We start from the raw sequence: 22,488 nt of genomic DNA on the forward strand, positions 1-22,488 counted from the left end.
TGGTGCTAATTTTCTTCAAAAACAATTTTTTTTCTAAAGGTTTAGACTCTATATTAAACAAAAATACTGCATTAATAAATAAATAAATATATATATTTCCATTGAAAAAAGAGACCATAAATATTGAATAAAAATTAATAAATTCAATCAAATTGTCTCAAAATACTACATTAAAAAGAATAAATATTATAGAACAAAAATAAATTGCATTGGTTTTACTGGGATGGAAGAAGTTTCATTTTTAGGCCTCCGGTCACTTCTGACCGGGAAGGCCCAGGACGTGACTCAGAAATGAAGACCATCAGAGGGTTAATGGCTCATTTCCACAGAGCGGTACAGTACAATACAACGGTAAACCCTAATCCAGAAGAAAAATGAATAATGCCACTTCCATTCCATGCCAACTTTAATTCCATGTGGGAAATTTACAAAACTTACCAAAATAAAAATTACTCAGTGTAAACGCTAGCATGAAGCTGTTCTTTTCCATGTTTTAACATGTGCTACAGACAGGTGCTATATCATTTCAGACATGTTGTGGCTTGTGTTGCGCTGTAAACATGCTTTAACATGCGCTACAGACATTTTAGCACATGCTGCAACAGCGCATCATGCATTTCAAACATGTCGTAGCTTGTCCAGCACTGCAGACATGTTTTAGCATGTGCTACAGACATTTTAGTGCATGCTATTGACACTTAGCACTTTAGCAGTGCATATGCGTTTCGTTGCAGCATGCTGTAGACATTATTGTGAATATTTCAGCGTGGAACTATAGTTGCATTTGGCATGTGTATTTGACGTGTGCTGTAGACATACTTTAGCATGTACTGTCGACATACTGTGGTGTAGATGTTCTAGCGGAGCTGATGTGAAGTACAGGGATGACCAGAGAGTATGATCTGTGAAGTGCTTCAACATTTAACATGCAACCGCAGTCACTTCACAGGCCAAGGTGACCTTTGCACTAACCCACTGATGGAGTCTGGGCCGTCTGAACATGTCGACTAAGCTTTCACATTAATTCATCATCATTATTTATGTTCTAATAGAGATTCACTGCATAAGATTTCACACTGACCAGATAAAAAGCTGTTTATCCCAGTCTTGTTCAGTGTAAATGGTATAGGTACGAGCAATATATCTGTTTTTTATTGCCATTTTGTCCTGAGAGGTTTTCATAATTAAATTTAGTCATTTGTAGAGAAATTTACCAGTAGGAAGAACATCCCACAGTCTTTTATTAGGAAACACAAGCAATTCAACGAGTTTTCATGTTTATACATATGATACGATCTAGGAAAACCCATCAAATGTCACGCTCGTACGTTTTCAATAAGGTCTAAAAATAGATTGAGTGTCAGTTTTTTTTTTTTTTTCAAAATTAGGTTTTTATTAAATTTTTATTCTATAACATCTTGTTTATCATATCTGAATATATCTTGGGAAAATTCACTAGTGCAGAAAAATAGCGATTTATAGCCAGCTGAAAAGACTGAAGGGCAAACAATATCTCCTGTTTAGCTCTCCTTCTCTTAACACTACAAAGGCAGTTCATCTATCAAAATAAACCACATAACAGAAAGTCCAGTCCTGGGTGAACTACAAAAGCCCACAAGTTTTATTTATTTATTTTTTATCCAGCGTTATCGTGTGGTGTGATGTGGAGCACAAGAGAACTACAGAGTTTGAAGCTGCTCGTTCAAAAGACCTTGCTCGCCTCTCAATCGTCAAATTTCAAAACGGTTTTCACAGGTTGAATTTTGAGTTCGTAAGCTTTCGAATGATACCTAATCTATGATGATTACTAAAATATGTGATATGAAATGTGACTGTTAAACCTGTTTATTAAACCAGTTTTTCTCAAAATCCAATTTATGAAAATCATAGCAATCAGCCGACTTCAGATAACCATAACTTTTGTTACAGACAAATGATAAAAGAAATAAAAACAGATTTGGAAAGGAATTAAACCCAGGTCTCAAAACCTGTAATATGTCAAATTTCACCATGTGGTGGGTTTTCCCAGATCGCTTCACATATATTATATACACTGAGAATTATTCTAAAAGTTTGGAATAATTCATATTTTTAAATATTTTTAAAACAAATGCACCATGGCTGCATTTATTTGATCAAAAAAGTGATATTGTGAAATATTATTACCATACAAGTGTCAAAACATTAAATTAACCAAATATTTGAAATCACATGAAATAACAAAAACGGAAAAAATAAATATTTAATAAATATTTTATATCTTAATTTTATGTTTATGCAATTTTTTTTATTATTCTTATGTCAGACACAATGTAACTTGCTCTGTGTTTTGGTTTGACTCATTTAACTGGAAACTTGATGATTCGTCAAATGAGATCTAATTCTGGGTCTTTTTCACTTGCAGCTTCTATCAGGTGAGGGCAGGTCTACGCGTGTCTCCTCGGGTTCCCCACAGAATCACTGCAATAACACCTGGATACACAGGTGAGAACTTTCAAATATTGACCTTCTTTACTTTGTATTGTTTCGGTGTCTCCATAAATGTATATGTCAGAAAATATGCAACTAATCAAGTGGATTGGATTCGAGATGCATCATCCGAGAGTTTTAGACTCTCAGCATGCTAAAATCTTCTATAAGGAGATGCTTCTATGAATGTATTCCATTAACAGGGCCACTGTGACCATTAAAGCAGCACTTCAAAATTAAATTCACCCCCTGAACAACAATTTTAGAGACAATTACTGTCAAACCTGCTGCAAGTACTGTTATTATGCACAATGCATTTGTTTGTGAGGACTTTAATCATTTTGAATACAGTTATTCAGTATATACCTTGTTTTAATGGATACAGGACGATAGTGAAGCCCATCGGGAGAGTCTGCTCAAGGGTTTCAGTTGAGGGCTCTTACCAAGAGGCTTTTGGAGGATTCCCCTCGCTGTTTTTCTACTCCTGCAGTTTAAAATAAATGTGCAGAAACCACTCAGACACAAAGGTTTCTGAGACCAAAAAACAGCATTTAGAGGACAGAGAGAGAGAGAGAGAGAGAGAGAGAGAGAGAGAGAGAGAGAGAGATAGACACTCAAACAGAAGTCTTTACCATCTAGATATGAGGCTTTTAAAGTCTAACAAATTTTCAATTATGCACTAAAACTAGGGATGGGGCCGATCCGATCCAGTATCGGTATCGGGACCGATACCAGCGTAATTCACGTATCGGATTTTTCCGATCCAACCTGCGGAGAAATCCGATATTTATGGTCCATGTCTGCGCTTTAACGTTGGCTGCTGAAATGACTCCAAAAGGGATTCCCCGGGGCTGCTAGTCTGCTAGCTGGCTGCAAAATGTGGAATGGATATCCTGAACGGAGGTGCAGCTCAATCATAGACTGTAAAAAATAGGGCTCAATGAGACACACAGACGCCCGCTCAAGAAATCCATTCCGCAGTTTGCAGCCAGCTAGCAGGATAGCATTGAGCTACCAATATGTTCGCTGTGTGGAAATCCTATGGTGGAAATACTTCACACTGGAAACACCGCAGCAGAGCAAGACAGCAAAATGCAATGTTTGCAAAGCCGTATCAATTAAACTATTTGTCTGTGATGCATGTTTGCAATTCGCAGTCCAGAAGAGAAAGAGAGAGAGATCTCTCACGCGGTGCCACAGCACGCACAACACGACAGCCCTGCTTAATGAGTGACGACAGAGAAAAAAACATAGCCTGGTTACACTTTAGATCTGTGATATTAGTCTGATTTCCAAAGATTAAAGAATATATTGAGGTAAAAAAAAAACATTAGAACAATAGCCGCATTCTGTGTAGCCAACTTCCTTCTCATCGCGGCGGTGCACTGTCATTCTCCGTAAAACTCAAACTTTAAGACAGAATCAGCAGGATCGGTAATTGTTGTAAAATGCCATCTCTGCTATTGCGCAAAATTTGTGCAAGAGGGCGGCTCGCGCTCCGAAACAGACAAGCCAATTATACTTTGGGCTTCATATGCGCGTCTAAATGATCAAATGCACAAAAATGTCAAAACGACCGGCTTGGAGATTATCACTTAACTACGTTCATTTTAGACATAAACGGTTCATGGAAATAGTTGGGAGAAAATATGGTGCATCAGTAGACTATGAAATCCGCACTAGTTCTTAAAGGGGTAGCAGTATAAATGTGACGATTGCGACATTACTGAGAATAAAACAACCAAAGGCAAAGAGAAAATCACTCACAGCTCTTGAATGAATAACTTCAGCTTTAATAAGCATAAATCTATCTAGATTTAGACGATATACCTGAATAATGTTAGTAGACCTTCCTGAAATTAAAGCACTGTGTAGGCCTGTATAATGCGTATATCTTTGTTTAATTGTCTATCTATTGTTTAATATATCTATTATATATATATATATATATATATTGACATAGACTACATACGTACGTATCATCCTTGCTTGTAGAGAGGTGTTTATTTCAGCATCATATAAAATCAACAATAATGATAAATAATGTTAAAGCAAACACAGGTCTGGTATCGGAAAAGTATCGGAATCGGCCGATATCCAAAGTCAGGTATCGGGATCGGATCGGAAGTGAAAAAATGTGGATCGGTGCATCCCTAACTAAAACTATAAAAACAGATCGACAAAGAAAATGAGAGCAAAACAAGATTTGTTCAACATTGATGTCAAAAAAATTTAAAGTGAAAAAGTGTTTACTTTGCTATTCTAAATTTATATAACAGCTGAAATAGCTACTTCTATATTAAGAAATATTATATAATTATTTATGTACATGTCTACAATATTACCCAGAAACTATAATCTAACAGACAAATTTCCCTATGGTATGTTTATTAATAAAAATAAAAGGCTGCACTGATATAAAATTTCCAATACCATTATTCAGAATATGATCATAATATTTTCTTAAGGGGGGGGGGTCTCTCCCGACTTATTATGTAAACTATACAGGGAACCCTCTCATTGATTGTGTACATATTGCTATAATATTTGAAGTTAAAATTAACAACAAAGCCTAATAATCTGTTATATTGAACTGAGCTTCATTTTCAGATATAAACATTGCACTGAAATATAAATGTTTGAATAGAACAGTTGATCACAAGGTAGTTTGCATAAACACCGGTCTTTGTAATACATTTATTCAGACATAATTAACAGTAAATAAGCTCCTCTCTAGAGTTTTTATAGATAACTAATGAACTGTAAACATTGGATAGCCTAATACCTTTCCTGAGGTAAATGCAAGTTTGTGACAATTTAAGTCTTTTCACGGTTTAAACGCTAGATGAGCGATTACATGAGACACATTTTGATAAGTTATACTGTATCTTTCAACATACCTTTTGGTGTTCATGTTCATGAATGATTTTTTCGTGTTATAAGAGGAACAAGAGACTAGCGCTCCATGTTGCCGCTTGAACTGAGGCTGCAAGCGAGGCATTACATTACGTCACATTTAAGAGCGCCAAAACGCCATTGTTTAAATTTTGTGATAACATGGACAGAATTTGAAGTCTGCAGACTTTTCTAGTCAGAAGTACAAAAGCACAAAGCTCTTTGCGGTTACTGTATGGGAGGGAGGCGTCCAACAAATAATGTTTGGTGTAAAAACGCGGACCTGGCAATCCTGGCTGCTGGCTTGAACTACGGGTGATTTATAGGGTCAAATGGTTTAATTAGAGCGATACCGGTAGTTCACCCAAAATTGAACATTTTGTCATTATTTACTCACCCTCAAGTTGTTCCAAATCTTTATGGGTTTCTCTCATCTTTTGAAAAAAAAAAAAAAAACTTTCAGTAGGCTATTTCTTGGGGTGAAATATCATGTAAGGCTATTGTATTGCATTATTGTCGAGAAGACAGCTCTCAACTCCAGGAAATGAGATTTAGCAGGGTGGATTGTCTAAATTCATGGTCTCTCATTTGCGTATTCTATATTAAACATAAAGGTTTACAATTGCTGTTGTAATAGTTTTGCTACAAGACATTTTCTCATGGTTTTCAGTGACCTGAACCCACCTGATTACACAAACATACTTTGTAATTTAGGTTACCTGTTTGCCCTTTGTGCTAACTTACATTCTTCTCACATTCCCAGCATACACTCTGTGCTCAAAACAGTAATCTACAGACGGCTTTAGTTTTATGGCTATCTGACAGCAGTCCGGGACATGGGCGCATGTTTTGTCAGGTGAAAATATAGGCTAGTCTTTTTCTTTCTCTGTCTCTCTCTCTCTCTCTCTCACACACACACCAGCCAGAATCATTTCAGTTGACAGCACCTCATATTATCTAGTAGGCCTATTATTTAACACAATATTGTCAAGAAAGCTTCTTTGTCATATCTTACCAAAGACATTTTTACTTTATTTACTTTATTATGTATATACCCATACTACTGTTTTCTTTCAATTTTGCTGTCACGGTAGTGAGAGCGTGCGTTCGCATGCTTCTGAAAGTGAAATGTTTGTTCAGTAAAGCCTACTCGTGATTCCAGCACACTAAGAACTACAGATCAAATAGGTACTGCCGTCTGAATGACATCACCTTCACCGTAATGAGCTTCTGGGCACACATTTATCTTTGTGGGACTAACAATACCAGAACTTTGTTATTTGGATGTCTGCTGTCGGAAAAGTATAAAAAGACACATTTCTTTACATTACATTCTCTGCCGATTTGGTGCTCAAGAAACATTTCTCATTATCATCAATGTTAACAGTCAGCAGTTAACCAGAAACAAAACAATGCAGATATTTAAGATATTATATTTAATATATATATATATATATATATATATATATATATATATATATTTAGATATTTAAAAATATATATATATATATATTTCCATGTCCTTTTTTAAACATTATTGTCAATAGGACACTGATAAATTAAGTATTTCCTGTTCATTGAGTTGCTCATTTTGTTTCAGTTTTAGTTACATGAGATCAGCAGTTTTTTATTTGGCTTATCTTAATCTGATCTTAATGTCTTTATTGAGGACTTACAGTGTGTGTGTGTGTGTGTGTGTGTGTGTGTATTTGGCAGCAAAATTCTACGGCCTCTGTCTGACATTGAGTCTTGGCACGGCTCTTTGACTGAATCCCATATACGCTCTGAATAAAACTGTCACACACATTGGCATCAGCGGCCATTTTGGATCTGTCAGTCATTCAGTCTCTGAAGTGATTTCATTTCCAGTTTTAAAATGCCATCCGGTACTGGCAGGCTGACTGACTAAACTGAAGTTTTTCAGTGTTTTTGTGCTCTCTACTAACTAGAACTATTCAAATAAACACAGTTTTGATTCGTGCCTCACAAGTTCTTCCTCAACCTAAGCAAGAGATGCTCTGTATTATTAATTATGGACATTATTGCTGTCATTATCCCATGTAAAAAAGGTTCATTAAAATCTCCACATATAACACTTCCAGCTTCCTTTCCAGCTTCATACAACACGGACAATATTATAAGTATGAAAAGAATGAATCACATGCCACATCATATGGTAATAAAACACAGAGACGTGAGCTAAAATGCTAATTCTGACTGTACAACATGTCAGATTGCAGTGCAGTGAATTACCATACTGCACTCAGACAGCAGCAGAAACTGTCCTGTTCAGTCTCTCTGTGATGCTTATCAGAAACACACAGTCCTGATTCATAATCCAGTGCTGCTGTGTCCACAAACACAATCCTAACAGTATTTGCAGGAGCTGCTATGAAATACATAAGATGATACAAAAATTAATTGAAATTGAAACAAACCCCTCACCCGCTTTTTAGATTATATACATCTGTTCATTTAGCAGACACTCTCATGCAAGCCACTAATAAATGAACATGTATACTTTGTAAATGTTGCTCAAAAAACATCTTCCTGTATCAAAAGTTGACAAATGTTGGATCAGTATCAGCACTAGAACAATACAACCAGAAGCATATGCTCTCATTTACTCACCGCCAAGCTGTTGCAGACTCTCTTTCAGAGAGACTTTTTTTTTTTTTTTTTTTTTGTATGGCTTTCTTTCAGACGTGAAACAACAAAAGGAGATATTTTGAATATTAGAGAAACAGAAGAACCACAAAACGCAAAAAGACACAAAAAAAGTCTAGCACTCAGAGTCTCAGCATAGCAGAATTACACAGTTTGTCTAATTTGACTAGATGTGGGAAACACTTTTGGAACAAATTTATTTAGTCTACGAAAAAAAAATATGTATTATTATTTAAATTTATCTAGCGATGGCAAAATGCTTATAATGTCTTGGATTTGTTTATGTTTTTGAAATTGTGTTATGAACTCCAAACTTTCATTTACTGTATCAAAATGCAGTGGTGAAATTTTGCAATGTTTTCCAAATTATAGTTCAATGCAAATTTTGCCTTAACATAGTTTTAAAATTAGTTTCTAACGGATTCCTAAAGACATATAACAACAAAAAACTAATGGATACTAATGGGTCTCTGTGGCCTATATAACTTGTGCGGCAGCAGTTTTTAACCCACTTGTTAGCCGCCCGCCTCCCACGCCGGAGACCGGGGCTCAAATCCCGCTCGGAGTGGATCGAGTAGAACCGATTAAATTTGGTGCCGTGACCCAGGTGAGAGTGAGGTTTAGGGGGTGAGTGTCACAGAGGCCTGCTAGTGAGAGCTGTGCAGGTAAACCTTACTCCCCTGATCTCTAGAGGTGCACTTAAGGCCAATTTATACTTCTGCGTCGAGGGTACGCCGTAGTGTACGGTGTTGGCTATGCACGTAGGCGACGCCATTGTGTGAGCATTTATACTTCTGCATTCAGGTCTTGGTTGCTCTGCAGTACTGCTCCGAAACGCTAGTTGGCGGCGAAGGGTTTTAATGTTCCACTGTGTTTAGATTCCTCACGGCTAGGTTACTACAAGCGATGGCGACTGAAAGAGAGCGGATCATGTTGGAGTTGGAGCTTATTGAGGTGGAAAAACAGTTCATTTTAGTGAAATTACTAAAACTGAAAGGCAGAAATGAGAGAAGATGTCGGAGGAGATGGTACGTGTGGAAATGCGTGAGAAGGTACGTGCGGAAATGCGTAGGAGGAAATGCGATGCTACCAAGCCGACCAATCACCAATCTTGCGGTCCGCGTCGTCGTGACGTGTAGTTACATTTTTGAGGAGGTGCGTGTCAGGCTACGGCAAAGGGTACGTGGTATGGGACATGTCTGTACGTATGCTACACTGTACCTACTGCGCACACCCTACGCAGAAGTATAAATTGGCCTTTAGTGACTGACGTTAGAGGCTGCAATCTTTAGCGTCCTTGTTAGTGTGCATGCCTCCCATGCCGGAAACACAGGTTCAAATCCCGAGTGCGAATAGAACCAGAGGGGTTGACTTGGTGCCGTGACCCGGAATAGGATTGAGGTTTAGGGAGGTGAGTGTTACTAACGTTGGCCAGCAAGAGCTGTGTGTGTACATCTCACTGAGCCGAGCTAGCGAATAATGCTAGAGGCTGCAGTCTTTAGCATCCTTGTTCGAATCCCACTCGGAGCGGGTCGAGTAGGACAGGTTACACGAGGAACAAATTGATAATTAAGTCATTGAGTGGATTGTTAACAGGTTAACTGACTGGATCACTGAGTGAGTTGAACTTGAGAAATGTGATTAAAGATATTGAACTCAAAAGAATAATTTTATCATAAATCAGAGGTTGCAGCTTCTTCATAAATGTGCTAAAGTTTGAAAAAGTCTAAAAAAAGAAGTCGTAAAGGGGACCTAGTATCCCCTTTTTCAGAGCCTTTATTTCAAGTCGTGTTCTCATGCTTGACTCTGTCATATTCATGTCTCTATGAAGCCCCTCCTTCTAAAAAACGCAATGTGCTCTTATTGGTCGGCTGGACCAGTGTGTTGTGATTGGTGAACCGTTTTGAGTGTGTTTCGTAAATTTGTCAAGCTCCTTACCACATTTTTTTTTACCAAAATACCTGGAAGAAAACTCAAGATTACAATCGAGGCACTGCAGGAAGTCCAGAATTAATAACTCCCTTTGGAGTGACAGTTTTGTGCTTTGTAATTTTGCAGACGTTTTCATGCTAAAACAGCAATGTTACACACTTAAGAAAGCTGAACGTGTAAAAAAGCTTTATAGATCCTTTTTAAGTCTCAAAGTCGGAAGTCTTAAATTTCAGTCTGTTCTTCACATAAAGCTATCATTTGACTTCAAAAGACTTGCCATTTAGTGCACAAGTCATATGGGCTACTTTTAGGATCATTTTTATTGATCATTTCATTATTTAGGCGCTTGACAGCCCATGTTCATTACGTTGAAAATAGTGTCCAGGATATTCGCTTTGCTTATCCAGGTTTTTAAATGTAAACAATGGCAACATTTTCATTTTTGGGTGAACTATGCCTTTAAGGAATATTATAGATTATACAATATGCCGCATTACAGTGCAGTCCTGTGAATTTCCATACTGCTGTCAGGCGGCTCGAAATAGTCTCTCTTTCGCGTTCATCAGAAACACACTGACCTGATCCATCATCTTTTTTCTCGGTTTCTGAATCACCCCCTCCATCAAACACACACCATGACTCCTCTGGCAAGATTCGACTCTCTCTCTCTCTCTCTGTGTCTCTGAGGCATTGGCACACTGCAGATCTGTTTTGGTGGCACGCAGCGAGGAAGAAAGATATAGAAAGAGAGAGACAGACAGACTCAGCAGGGGTCTGTCTTCACACGAGACCCTCACTGTTCTGCTCTGACACACACTATCATCCTCTCCACTGAAGAGAAACCCCACTGAGGTGCTGTCATCCGTCACAGACACGATCTCAGTCTCTCTCCGGGTGGATGTGGAGCCAGTGGCCACCGATTCATGGTTATGGCTTTGATGGTGGCTGTTTTAGTGGCTAGAGAAAAACAGGACGAGTAGTGCCGGATTTGATGGACAGATTCATGATTTTCTCTCCTTGGAAACTTTCCTTGCTCTTAAAACTTTTCTCAGATCGGTTTATGCTAAACATCCAACTGGAGAAATATGAAAAATCTGCCATCGTTTACTCACCCTCCAGAACTGTCACATGCTAAAAATGACAATATTTTGCAGTCATGTTACAGCATTTTGCCATTGTATTTAAGGCTAAAAACATAAGAAAACTTTTCACTTTTAATGTGGCCTAACATAACATAATTGTCTTACCATTTCATTTTAATCAATATACGGTATACAGTATGTACAGTATGTATATATAATGTGGATTTTAAATACACCTTTTTATGGTAAAAAAAAAACAAAAAAAACTTTTTAATGTCATTCTCTAGAAAATGTCTTGGTTACTAACGTGACCTCGGGCGCATCAGTAAGTGTGGTTTCTATGTAAAATATTTATAAAATATTACACTGCAACATTATTTAAAGCAGCACTATGTAGCTTTTTCAACCTTTAAAATATTTTTTTTAAAGGTATCCAAATATAAAATATTTTTTATATAGGTATAAAATATTTTTTTAAAGGGCTCCAAAACCCTATTTTTCCAAAACCCTGGAGATGGTACATCGACTTACAATAGGTTGAATGACAGGTCTGCCATAGCCTGACGGTGTCTGTATCGTTTTCTTTAATTGCATTGCAACATTAATTAACGAAATAAAATAAATTACAAAAAGCTCGTACATTTGTTGTGTGTGGTTTCTAAAACAATTATAAACATTGCACTGCAACGTTACGTAACTATTCTATTGTGTATGTGTGAATATCATAAATATAATATAATACCTACAATAGGACTTTGAGATATACAATAATTGTACTTCTACAGGCCATGCTCAAGCCTATTTTCAATAGTTTTTTGTTTTCTCTCAATTTCACAGCCCCAAACACACAAAACCAGTCCAGCCAAACTATGTCAGAAAACAACACACTAAATATGAATGAAACAGGTCTACATCTCTCTTTCTGCTGGGAAGCGTGCTTTGATGAGCACAGAGTGGAGAACATCTCTCTCTGCAGATGCTTAGATGTGAACAGAGGAGAAAATAATCTACCTTCTTTCTCTCCATCTCTCCGTCTGTCTGTCTTCCTCCGGGCAGGCGAGTGCAGTTTCAGCAGCGCTGGGGTTCACGACGGCGGGGTGTTCAGTCGGATCTTTCAGATCCTGTACAGGAATGAGGAGGTGACCCTGGAGGACCGCATGAGCTTCAGAGTGCACCTGCTGCTGGACGGTGAGAGGGTGAGTGTCCCGCTGCTCTGAAAACAGAAGTGAGGGTCATTGTGGTATCAGCAACCTAGTATTGACAAAAAAAACTGGGCTGGTAGCTGAAAGGTTGTAGGTTCAAATCCCCTACTTCAATCAAAATGCTTCTAACTTAAAATACACATATATTTACAAATATCTAACTTTAAATCGCAAATATTATAGGGTGGGAACTTATACACTACCATTCAAACTTTATTTTTTATGCTCACCAATGTTGCATTGAATTGTCTCTATGCACAGCTCCACAAGTTCCTGAACTTCAGCCGGCTCCTTTGTTTCCCGTCAGCCATTATCGGACAAACTGATTAATCCAGGTGTGCATGACCTCAGTAGTAGGGTTGGGTATCGAGAATCGAGTATCGATTGGAACCGGGACTAACTTTTCGTTTTTCCCGGAATCGTTCAAAAGTTAAAATTTAGATTCCTAGTTTCGATATTTACAGTCCGCCGAGCGGAAGAAGAAACCGCTGAACAGCACCAACAAAGAAGCGTCTACCGGAAGTGTTGGCATAACCGCGCGAGTCGAACATGAGTAGCTTACGTCGGCGGTCCAAAGTGTGGCTTCACTTTTCTAAAAATAACGAAATCTCGGCAAAATGCAAAATTTGTGACAAAAGGAGTATTTGTGACAGGAGTATTTCCTTCAGAAAGGATTATTTCCTTCAGAAAGGCCGTTGGTTAGCAAGGTTAGCAAACTTTTTTGACCCTGCCTCTTAAAAGAATCGGAATCGAGAATCGTTAGGAACCGGAATCGAAACAAGGAATCGGAATCAGAATCGTTCAAATTCAAACGATACCCAACCCTACTCAGTAGTCACAACAACAACCTGGATTAATCAGTTTGAAATCACTTACTGCACCTTTAATGAGGGGTGTACTAACTTTTCCCCACACAAGAATGTCTTTGTTCATGTAAGATGTTACAAAATGTAAAATCCAAGTGCAACTTCTTAAATTGTATTGCATTTTATTGAAATGCCAACTATCAGTGACCAAAAATGTTCATAAACAAAAACAAAGATAAATTCTTTTTTAAGGGGTGTACTTATTATTTCACAGCATTGAATTACACACTTTATTATATTCAAATATTATGACTAATCATATCCTTCTGATACACTGGCTCTTTTCAGACATTATGAAACATGTGAAATTGGAAAAAGAGAGATAGAGAGAAGCAGGGAGTTGTGGGTGGGAGAGTGTCTTATCAGATTTTAATGGCCATCTTTCTTATTAACCTTGAAGCAGTTATCTGTGCCCGCTCTCCTCCCTGTCTCACTCTCTGTCTCTCGCCCTCAGATAAGAGGTCTAAAAATAGCTTTCCATTTCCCCAGGGTGTGAGTTCAATCAATCCGTGTATCAATAATTGGGGCAGCCCTGTTTGTTTTCAAAGATCGGCGGAGGAGTACACCAGTTCAGAACAGGGTGAAACCTTCTGTCCACGTCACGTGTTATTTCTACAGGAAATCTGTGGGAAAAGCACATGCTAAATCCATGTTTTTATTTGAAGAGTCCTTAAATATGTGTGCACATGGTTGCCAACTTCAGAAAAGAAAAATGTGGGACAATTGTGGTTTTTTACATGAAGGGACACTCAAAATATGTGTACTATGAACTATACGTTACTCCGAATAAAACTTTTTGGTTAACCTATTTATGTACAATTTAATTCTAAAACGAAAAAAGTCAGATTAAACAAAGTTCAAAATAATAGCGTTTATCTGAAATAGAAAGCTTTTTTTTTTACTGTAAAATACCGTTAAATTTATGTTTTTAAAAGTGAAAATGAACAACTCATTGTATCATTTACAGTGAACTTTAAAAACTTAATTTAAAAACTTAAATTGACATTCCCACAATTCCCTGAGTGACACTTCACATTTGATGTATTTTTGTTGAAATAACTTGTTTATTCATAGTTTTCGTAGTCTTTTCCTAATCGCTTATGCACGTAAGGGTTTTATATGACATTTAATGTTGTTCAATTATTGAACTTTTTTTTAATTAAGAGGCTGTCCGGTACTGTCTGAGATGGTTAACTCTGGCGATGCATGTGAAAAACAGATTCAACTAATCATAAAGTCACTCAGGATACATATAGGCCTACACTAAAAAGCCCTGGCCTGCACCCTCCTTTAATCCAATCACAGTGCTGTATTCTGCATGAGGTCGCATACTACAATGGAGCATTGAAATGTTTTAAAATCCTGTTCTTTTACCTCGGCCTGCTCAGATTTGAGTAACAACTCAGATTTGAGTTTGACATATGAGTGCATGTGAACTGAATATAACCTTAAAGGAGTAGTTCACTTTTGAAAAAACTTTTGCTGATAATTTACTCACCCCCATGTCATCCAAGATGTCCATGTCTTTCTTTCCTCAGTCGAAAAGAAATTTAGGTTTTTGATGAAAACATTCCAGGATTTTTCTCCATATAATGGACTTCAATGGGAACCGGATGGTTCAAGGTCCAAAAGACAGTTAATAACAGTTTCAGATGCAGCTTTAAAATGTCTTTAAACGACACCAGACGATGAACAAGGGTCTTATCATGCGAAACGATCGGTTATTTCAAAGCTTATTCCAAAAATGTAACTTTTCTAAGGACAAATGCTAGCCTTGCTCTATTCTGTGAGGCGCGTTTGCAACGTCACGTATTACGTAATTACGTTCAAAAGGTCACGGGCGACGTAGCCGAAAGTACAGAGTCAGTGTTTAAAAGTTGAACGCACAGGTTGAACGTGCAAAACTAACTCAAACGCCGTTTACAAAAAAAGGAATTAAAAGGAAAAACAACGATGTCGCACGATCTTGATTCTGTACTTCCGGCTACGTCGCCCGTGACCTTTTGAACGTAATTACGTATTACGTGACGCGCCTCACAGAATAGAGCTAGGCTAGAATTTGTCCTTAGAAAAGTTACATTTTTGGAATAAGTTTTGAAATAACCGATCGTTTCGCATGATAAGACCCTTATTCATCGTCCGGTGTCGTTTAAAGACATTTGAAGCTGTATCTGAAACTGTTATTAACTGTCTTTTGGACCTTGAACCATCCGGTTCCCATTGAAGTCCATTATATGGAGAAAAATCCTGGAATGTTTTCATCAAAAACCTAAATTTCTTTTCGACTGAGGAATCTTGGATGACATGGGGGTGAGTAAATTATCAGCAAAAGTTTTTTCAAAAGTGAACTTATCCTTTAAATCACTTGAGGGATGAATGATTTGATGGATTGATCTTTTTTTTGATGCACAAGCTTTGACGAAGGGTCCCGCCATCTAGGAATCGAACTGTAGAGATCATAAACACCACAACACCAACCAATCACAACAGGAACGCTGTAGAAAAGATGGCGTTTTGTTTTTGGTTTTGACTGACAGGTGTGGTGATGTGTTTCTCTCAGGTGGAGGAAGCCATGAGTGAGGTGGACGTCCAGCTCAAACTAGATCTGCACTTCACTGACAACGAACAGCAGTGAGTCCTTCTCTCACTTTTACACACTTTTCTCCCTCTGCATCATCACTGTGTTCAGAATAGCGTACTATCATGCTAATTTGGCTACTTTGTGTATGTGGATCTTCAGTATTCAGGGAAGGACCTAATGCTTTCCCCTAAATGGTCCCACAATGCAATGCACTTGATTTTCCACGTAGAGTGATGAATAAAAACGAAGCAGTGTCAACCATGCTTTTTAAGATCGCAGACTACATTACAGTTGTTTGCTATTTATAAAAAGCAGCATTAGTGAAATATTATTAAAATTCAGAATAACTATTTTCTATTTGAATATGTTCATGTAGTTAATTAATATTACTCAGTACTAATATGAGCAAGTACAATATAACTACGTCACCTTAAAGTAAAGAAACGCCTATTTGATAGAAAATAGTTCAAATGAAAACATTTTGAATAAAAATATCTTTACATTTGGCAGTTCGATGCATCAGTGCCAACAAAGAGATAAAAATCCCCTCTGATGTTGTTTCATCCATCACAGTGAAAAAGGAAGATCAAATCAAGTGCATTGCATTGTGGGATACATTTTTTCACACAGCAGTCAGATAGTATACTAGTGTACACAAAACATTCAGAAGGTGAAAACAACATATTGAATTAAACATGCAACTTTATGAGGAAGTGAGAGAACAATGAAACATTTGCATACTATTTCACATGAAATTTCAAAAGAAAAATGCAGATTTTCCATGCCAAACACAGCCATTGCCTCCCTCTTTCCTGTAATTTCTATCACATATTCTCATGAGATCACGTTGCAGCGTGTGTGTGTGTGTGCGTATATTAATCAAGAACAGTAAGAGCAACTGCACAGTTGGCCCTCAGCTTAAAATACTCTTTTACATACACACACACACACACACCTATCTCAAAGCAGCACAAATGAGAGCAATTACTGTAGCCTCTTCCCTGCAGCGGTCGGGCCCCGTGGCCCCTGAGCTCTGCTGGGACGTCAGCGAGACCGGCTCATTAACTGCTCTCCCTGTCCATCTCAGGAGTTTTCTGAATCCTGCTCTTTTTTCTCTGGCTGCCACATCTTAGTACAGTTGTTCCTTCTGCAGACTTGAGACAATTACATCGATCACATATTATATAATATATAATCTTTATTTGATTAAATTATTAAAATGTATTGTTTTTCCCCTGTTGTTTTGTGGTGTTTTTCCTCCATATTTTGAATTACGCTTTGTACTGTGTTGTGTTTTCGGGTTACAGGAAATGTCCGTAAACGTATCCTGGCAGAAAATGACCTGTATCTTTTCCATTTTCTGTGGATTTTTTAAAAATATATACATCTTGAATTCACTATTTGCTACATAATCAAAATTAAATAAAATAATTATATATTTTTATATAAAAATATATGTTTGAAATATTTCTAGATTTTTTTTTTTTTACATTACAAAAATTCACCACAAAATGACACACCCTAAAGGGTAATACTTTACTTGAAGGGGTGTGCATAAGACAGACATGACACTTTCATAACCATGTAAGTAAGGTTTATGCATGTTTATGACAACTGTCATTAAGTGTCTTTTGCTCAATAATGACATTTTGAATGCAAATATGACATTGTTTAAGATGTTGTTATGACATTTTGACATAAACCAATACATTATAACCTGTCAGAGTCTTTGTAATTTGTAAGTTAAAGTGTCATGTGGTTGGCTTTGACATTGGCTGTCATGAGGCCATTATAACTGTCATGAATATTTTTCGTGACCTCAACTACTAATTGAATTTGTCATTAAAAAGTTATAATGGCTTCATGACAGCCAATGTCAAAACCAACCTCCTGACAGTTTAATGTAATGTTAACCAATAAAGCTAGGTGGTTTCTTAAGTTTGATCATTAATCTGCTATGTATGTCATGTTGTGTTGTTTTAGTAATCTCAAGTTGTCATGAAAAAGACACAGACAGGTTATGATGTATTGGTTTGTCAAGATGTCAACAAAGACATCTCAATTAATGTCATATTTGCATTCAAAATGTCATAACTGAGCGAATGACAGTTAATGACAGTTGTCACAAACATGCATAAAACTTCATTCATATCCATAACATGTCATGTCATGGTTATGAAGGTGTCTTGTTAGTCTTATGCACACCCCTTTAAGTAAAGTGTCACCCAATAGGGACATATTATGTTCTGTTTTTGCTTATGTAAAGCGAATTACATTGGATTCAAGGTTCGTGCTTCCCTGGAATCAAACCCATGACCATTGGCGTTGCTTGCATCACAATCTCCTGTTTGAGCTACAGGAAAGCTTTAGATGTTATTTTGTCCACGTCTTTGTGTGTTAGGTTGGCGGATCTCGCTTCAGTGCCTCTGATTAGCAGCAGGACGTTGGGTTTGCACTTCCATCCTCACCAAGGCCTACATCACCACCTGCCCGTCATGTTTGACTACTTCCACCTGTCCGTCATCTCCGTCTCAATCCACGCTTCCCTGGTGGCGCTGCACCAACCACTGATCAGGTGATCACACACAACCCCGCCCACCATTTCTCAGCCAATCATCAATTTAGGGCACCAACTACCATGCCTTCAGAATTTATTTTGGTGCTTTTTCAAAAGCATTTTGTCTATAAATTTGATTGTTTTTTCCTCATCCCAGACAAGGACACCATTATTATACATATTGAACTGTTTTATCAATAATAATAATAATAGTATACTTGCCATGTACCACTAATGATGAAAGTTTGAAATTGATTTTATAAAAATGTAATTTAATTCAACTTAGACATTAAGGCAATGAGGCGAGTATTATTTAGTTTAACTGATCTGAATTATAAAAAAGTTATTTTTATAATAATATATACATAATAATATTGTGAAATTTAAAATAACTTTTTCCTATTTTAATATAGTTTAAATATTTTACATTTATTTAATTTATTTTTTTAATAGTTTTGAAATAAGTCTCTTATTATTACAATTTAAAATAAATAATTTCTATTTGAATATATTTTCAAATGTAATTTATTCCTGTGATAGCAAAGTTGATTTTTTAATTTAATTTAATTTGGGTGTATAAGTCAATTATTGTTCATGGCCATGTTTCCTAGTTTACTGATGAATCCTGTGTATTGTTTGTTGGATCTCTGCGGTGTTACTGACAGGATGTGATGTATTTTCACGGCAGTTCATTCAAACTGAGCTTTTAAAGTGCTAGATCTTTTCCTGAACCCTCCTGAAAGCAAAGCTGTCAAATCCAAAGTGTGTGTATTTGTCAGCTGTTACGTGAAATAGATTTCAGAGAACAGAAGCTTCTTTAGTTTCAAACATTCTTAAGACATTTACGATCTAATCAGACATGTGGGTTTGTGTGTAGGCCTTGTTTTCGGTATAAATAATCTTCCCTTCCACTGATAACAGCAGCACACATTGATAACACTACAGGTACTTACACTCTGTGATTTGTCTTGTAGTTTTGCACGCAGTGGAAGGGGGTCGTGGCTGGGGAAAGGGTCTCCCGAAAGCGAAGCTCCGCCCTCTGCGATGTCAGTGGAGAACCTGATGTTTGGGGCTGGATACTGCAAACCTGTTCCAACAGAGGTAACCACATACATCCAACCTGATCAAGACAACTCATTTTACACAAAATTATGCACTTAAAGGGATAGTTCACTTTGAAATTAATTTTGGTATGTTTTATCTTACCTCAAGGGCATCCAAGATGTAGGTGTCTTTGTTTCCACAGTAGTTTCAATTTGGATATTTTTAGGTCAAACCGCTCTAGTCTGTCAGTCATATAATGGAGGTCTATGGTCACCACCTCAAAGAGCATGCACAGAGAAGTCCAAATTAAACATGATTTAATGACTCGGAAATGTATGTACACATTAATGGCGTAAGACACGAAACGAGCGGTTTGTGTGAGAAAACGAACAGTATTTATATCGTTTTTACCTCTTGTAATCACAGTCATGTCCAAGTACTCTGAGGGCGAGGGCGATTCTCTCTGCGCAAGCGCCGGAAACCCCGGAAGTGATCTCTCGCGCGTGTATGTCATTCATTGTATACAAAGAGATTTCAGAAGTGTTACCTTTCACTGTGAAGATCTAAACATATTTAAATATACAGGAAATTGCAATGGAAGACGATTTCGATATATCAACAGACAACGCTGATTTTTTCAGATCACTTCCGGCGCTTGCGAAGACCAAAGCGCCCGTGCTTTCAGATCCCTTGGACGAGGTAAAAACGGTATAAATACTGTTTGTTTTCTCACACAAACCGCTCGTTTCGTGTCTTAGGCCATCAATACACAATTTCCGAGTCATTAAATCATGTTTAATTTGGACTTCTGTGCATGCTCCTTGAGGTGGTGACCATAGACCTCCATACAGACAAGAACGGTTTGACCTAAAAATATCAAAATTGAAACTACTGCGGAAACAAAGACACCTAGATCTTGGATGCCCTTGAGCTAAAACATATCAAAAATTTATTTCAAAGTGAACTATCCCTTTAAATGATTGAGTTTTAATGAATCGTGTGAATAGCATTGCAGTGTATTTTCTGTATTTATAAAATCTATGACCTATGATATTTGCCAAAATGTGCAGTACGTTGTGAGATGGTGTATGAGTATCCCACAATGCAATGCAACATACCTTGACCTTCTATTTTTAATGAAATGAATGAATTGAAGTTATCTTAACAATATGTAATGTGAAAAAAGGGGATAATTACATACTACTGGGTGCGAAATGCAATTATTTCGTTGCTAGACAGAATGCATAATATGCAGTATTCAAAGTATTTTCAAATAATACATGCTTCAGCTGGCTCCAAACATTCAGGGCCATTTAGAGTTAAACGGCATAGATAATCTGACCTTTCTGACCAGAAGCTGAGGACAAAGTAGCCCTGCGTTTTTCTCTGACTGGAAGAATTGAGAGGTTTCTCTTGCCTGTGGAGATTTCCATTTAGGCAGGACAAGGTAACGAGGTCTCTCGTCTCCGTATGGGTCCTGCGTTTACACCCCCCCTGCAGGGCACTTTATTAAGTTCAGCGTTACACTGGAGGGAGGCAGCGTTTGATCATCGTAACGAGCCCAGCTTTACTGGCCTCCAACATGAGGAGCAAGCACCTCTCTCTCTCTCTCTCTCTCTCTCTCTCTCTTCTTTCTATAAGCGCTCGCAAGCCTCCTCAGCACTTTTACTTTTACCATGAAGGATATAATGTGATACTTTCCTCTCGGTATACTCTTTGTCTATATATGCCATACGATTAGATCTTTAAGCTGATTAGGTGATGAGTTGATATTTGTGTCTTCGGCAAAATGGATTGGACTTAATGCATTGGTCATTGATCATTGAATGACCTTTCCCGGATTTCTACTTCTAAAAGCATCCGAAAATAGTTTGTTACACTTTATTTCGATGGACCACTTTAGACATTCAACTAGTGCGAACTATAAAGTCCAAAGTCCTCGGCCGCCATCTTGGCAACGCCTCCGGGCAGCTATTTCAGGCTAACAAGAGCAGGCTCCTATCTAAATGAATGAGCAGAGAGTCAGAGCTGCACTTTCACTGGTCACTGGGACATAAAAACGGCATGTATAGAAACTGCAGTAAAATATGATAAAAATCGCTGAAAAAGTGTGATGACTTTGCCCCAAAATAAGGTTTAAAACGCCCTTTTCCCCACAGGTTATACTTTTACTACGCATGCGCACGGGTTCTCGCAGACATCATCTGTGCGCATGCGTCAGTGGAACCAGACGATAGGCTTACATGTTTCCCGGCTTGATTGTTAAAAGCAGACGATTGGTTTTCCAGCGGGAGGGGCGGGGCATGTGCATACAACCGCCATCTTTGGTGTTACAGGTTTTCCCTATAAAGTTGTATTGTATTGTATGCGACAACTAAATCAGTGAACCTAAAATTGAATTAGATTGTTTTATATGATCCCTGTTAACAGCTAAAAATTGAAGTCACTGGCGAGTTAAACTAGATCAAACTCCTGAATGTACTTGTAATACACACAGTAGTGTACAGACTTGTGATGGATGGCGCTATCTTACGATGCAAGGTGTCATATTTACTCTGCACTCGAGCTTTCTTACATTCAGTTTGGCTCTATGAACTCAATCTATAATCGATTCTGATTTTATGTGAGTGTAATAATGACTGTGTGTTTTCCAGCTGTTATAGTGCTGAGAAGTGAAAAAGCACAGAGCAGATGTTTGTGTGTGTGAGACTGAATTCAGTATGCATCTGTTTGAGTAAAAAGGACATAACTGAATGTAGATTACAAAGCTTCACACATATAATGACAGCGTTCACCACTATCTTTACACTCAAACATAAACACATTACACAGTATACACAAGTATGCAGTAAATACATATTAGAGGCCCAGCAGACCCACAATCACCCCGCAAAAAATGTTTCTTGTGCAGAAAATCCGCATATTAGAATGATTACCGAAGGATCATGTGACTGAAGACTGGAGTAATGATACTGAATATTCAGCTTTTCATCACAGTAATATATATATTTACACACACACAATTTAATTGTCAGTGCAGTGTGTTTACATTACTGAACAGAGAGGGTCTGTCCTCTCATGTGTGCACTTCCTGCCAACAGGACGTCTCGTGCCGTTCTCCATAAGCGAGTGCCACGTACACACACTTCTATTTTACTGCTGGGAAACTGACTGTGTTTAGTTTTACCCGGCG

At 37.7% G+C, this 22,488-nt stretch overlaps 1 protein-coding gene and 1 long non-coding RNA gene across 3 annotated transcripts in view; one reads left to right on the top strand and one right to left on the bottom strand.

Moving 5' to 3' along the window:
- LOC120485646 (uncharacterized) overlaps positions 1 to 5,679 on the bottom strand; it is a 28,447-nt gene extending 22,768 nt beyond the window's left edge. Inside the window, exons 1-2 of the long non-coding RNA XR_016147228.1 lie at positions 5,370 to 5,679; positions 2,836 to 2,953 (exon numbers count right to left, since the gene is read on the bottom strand). This is a non-coding gene — a long non-coding RNA (uncharacterized LOC120485646). The remainder of the gene's footprint in view (positions 1 to 2,835; positions 2,954 to 5,369) is intronic.
- Positions 1 to 22,488, top strand: part of fam135b (family with sequence similarity 135 member B) — a 66,277-nt gene that overhangs the window by 19,644 nt on the left and 24,145 nt on the right. For both annotated transcript variants that reach the window (XM_089122671.1, XM_089122670.1), the window contains exons 3-7: positions 2,405 to 2,484; positions 12,102 to 12,241; positions 15,674 to 15,744; positions 18,096 to 18,269; positions 19,226 to 19,352. In XM_089122671.1, coding sequence (XP_088978797.1) covers positions 2,405 to 2,484; positions 12,102 to 12,241; positions 15,674 to 15,744; positions 18,096 to 18,269; positions 19,226 to 19,352 — 592 coding nt within the window. The remainder of the gene's footprint in view (positions 1 to 2,404; positions 2,485 to 12,101; positions 12,242 to 15,673; positions 15,745 to 18,095; positions 18,270 to 19,225; positions 19,353 to 22,488) is intronic.

Source organism: Pimephales promelas, chromosome 18 (assembly GCF_988280905.1).
Source record: "Pimephales promelas chromosome 18, fPimPro1.hap1.1, whole genome shotgun sequence".
Taxonomy (NCBI): domain Eukaryota; kingdom Metazoa; phylum Chordata; class Actinopteri; order Cypriniformes; family Leuciscidae; genus Pimephales; species Pimephales promelas.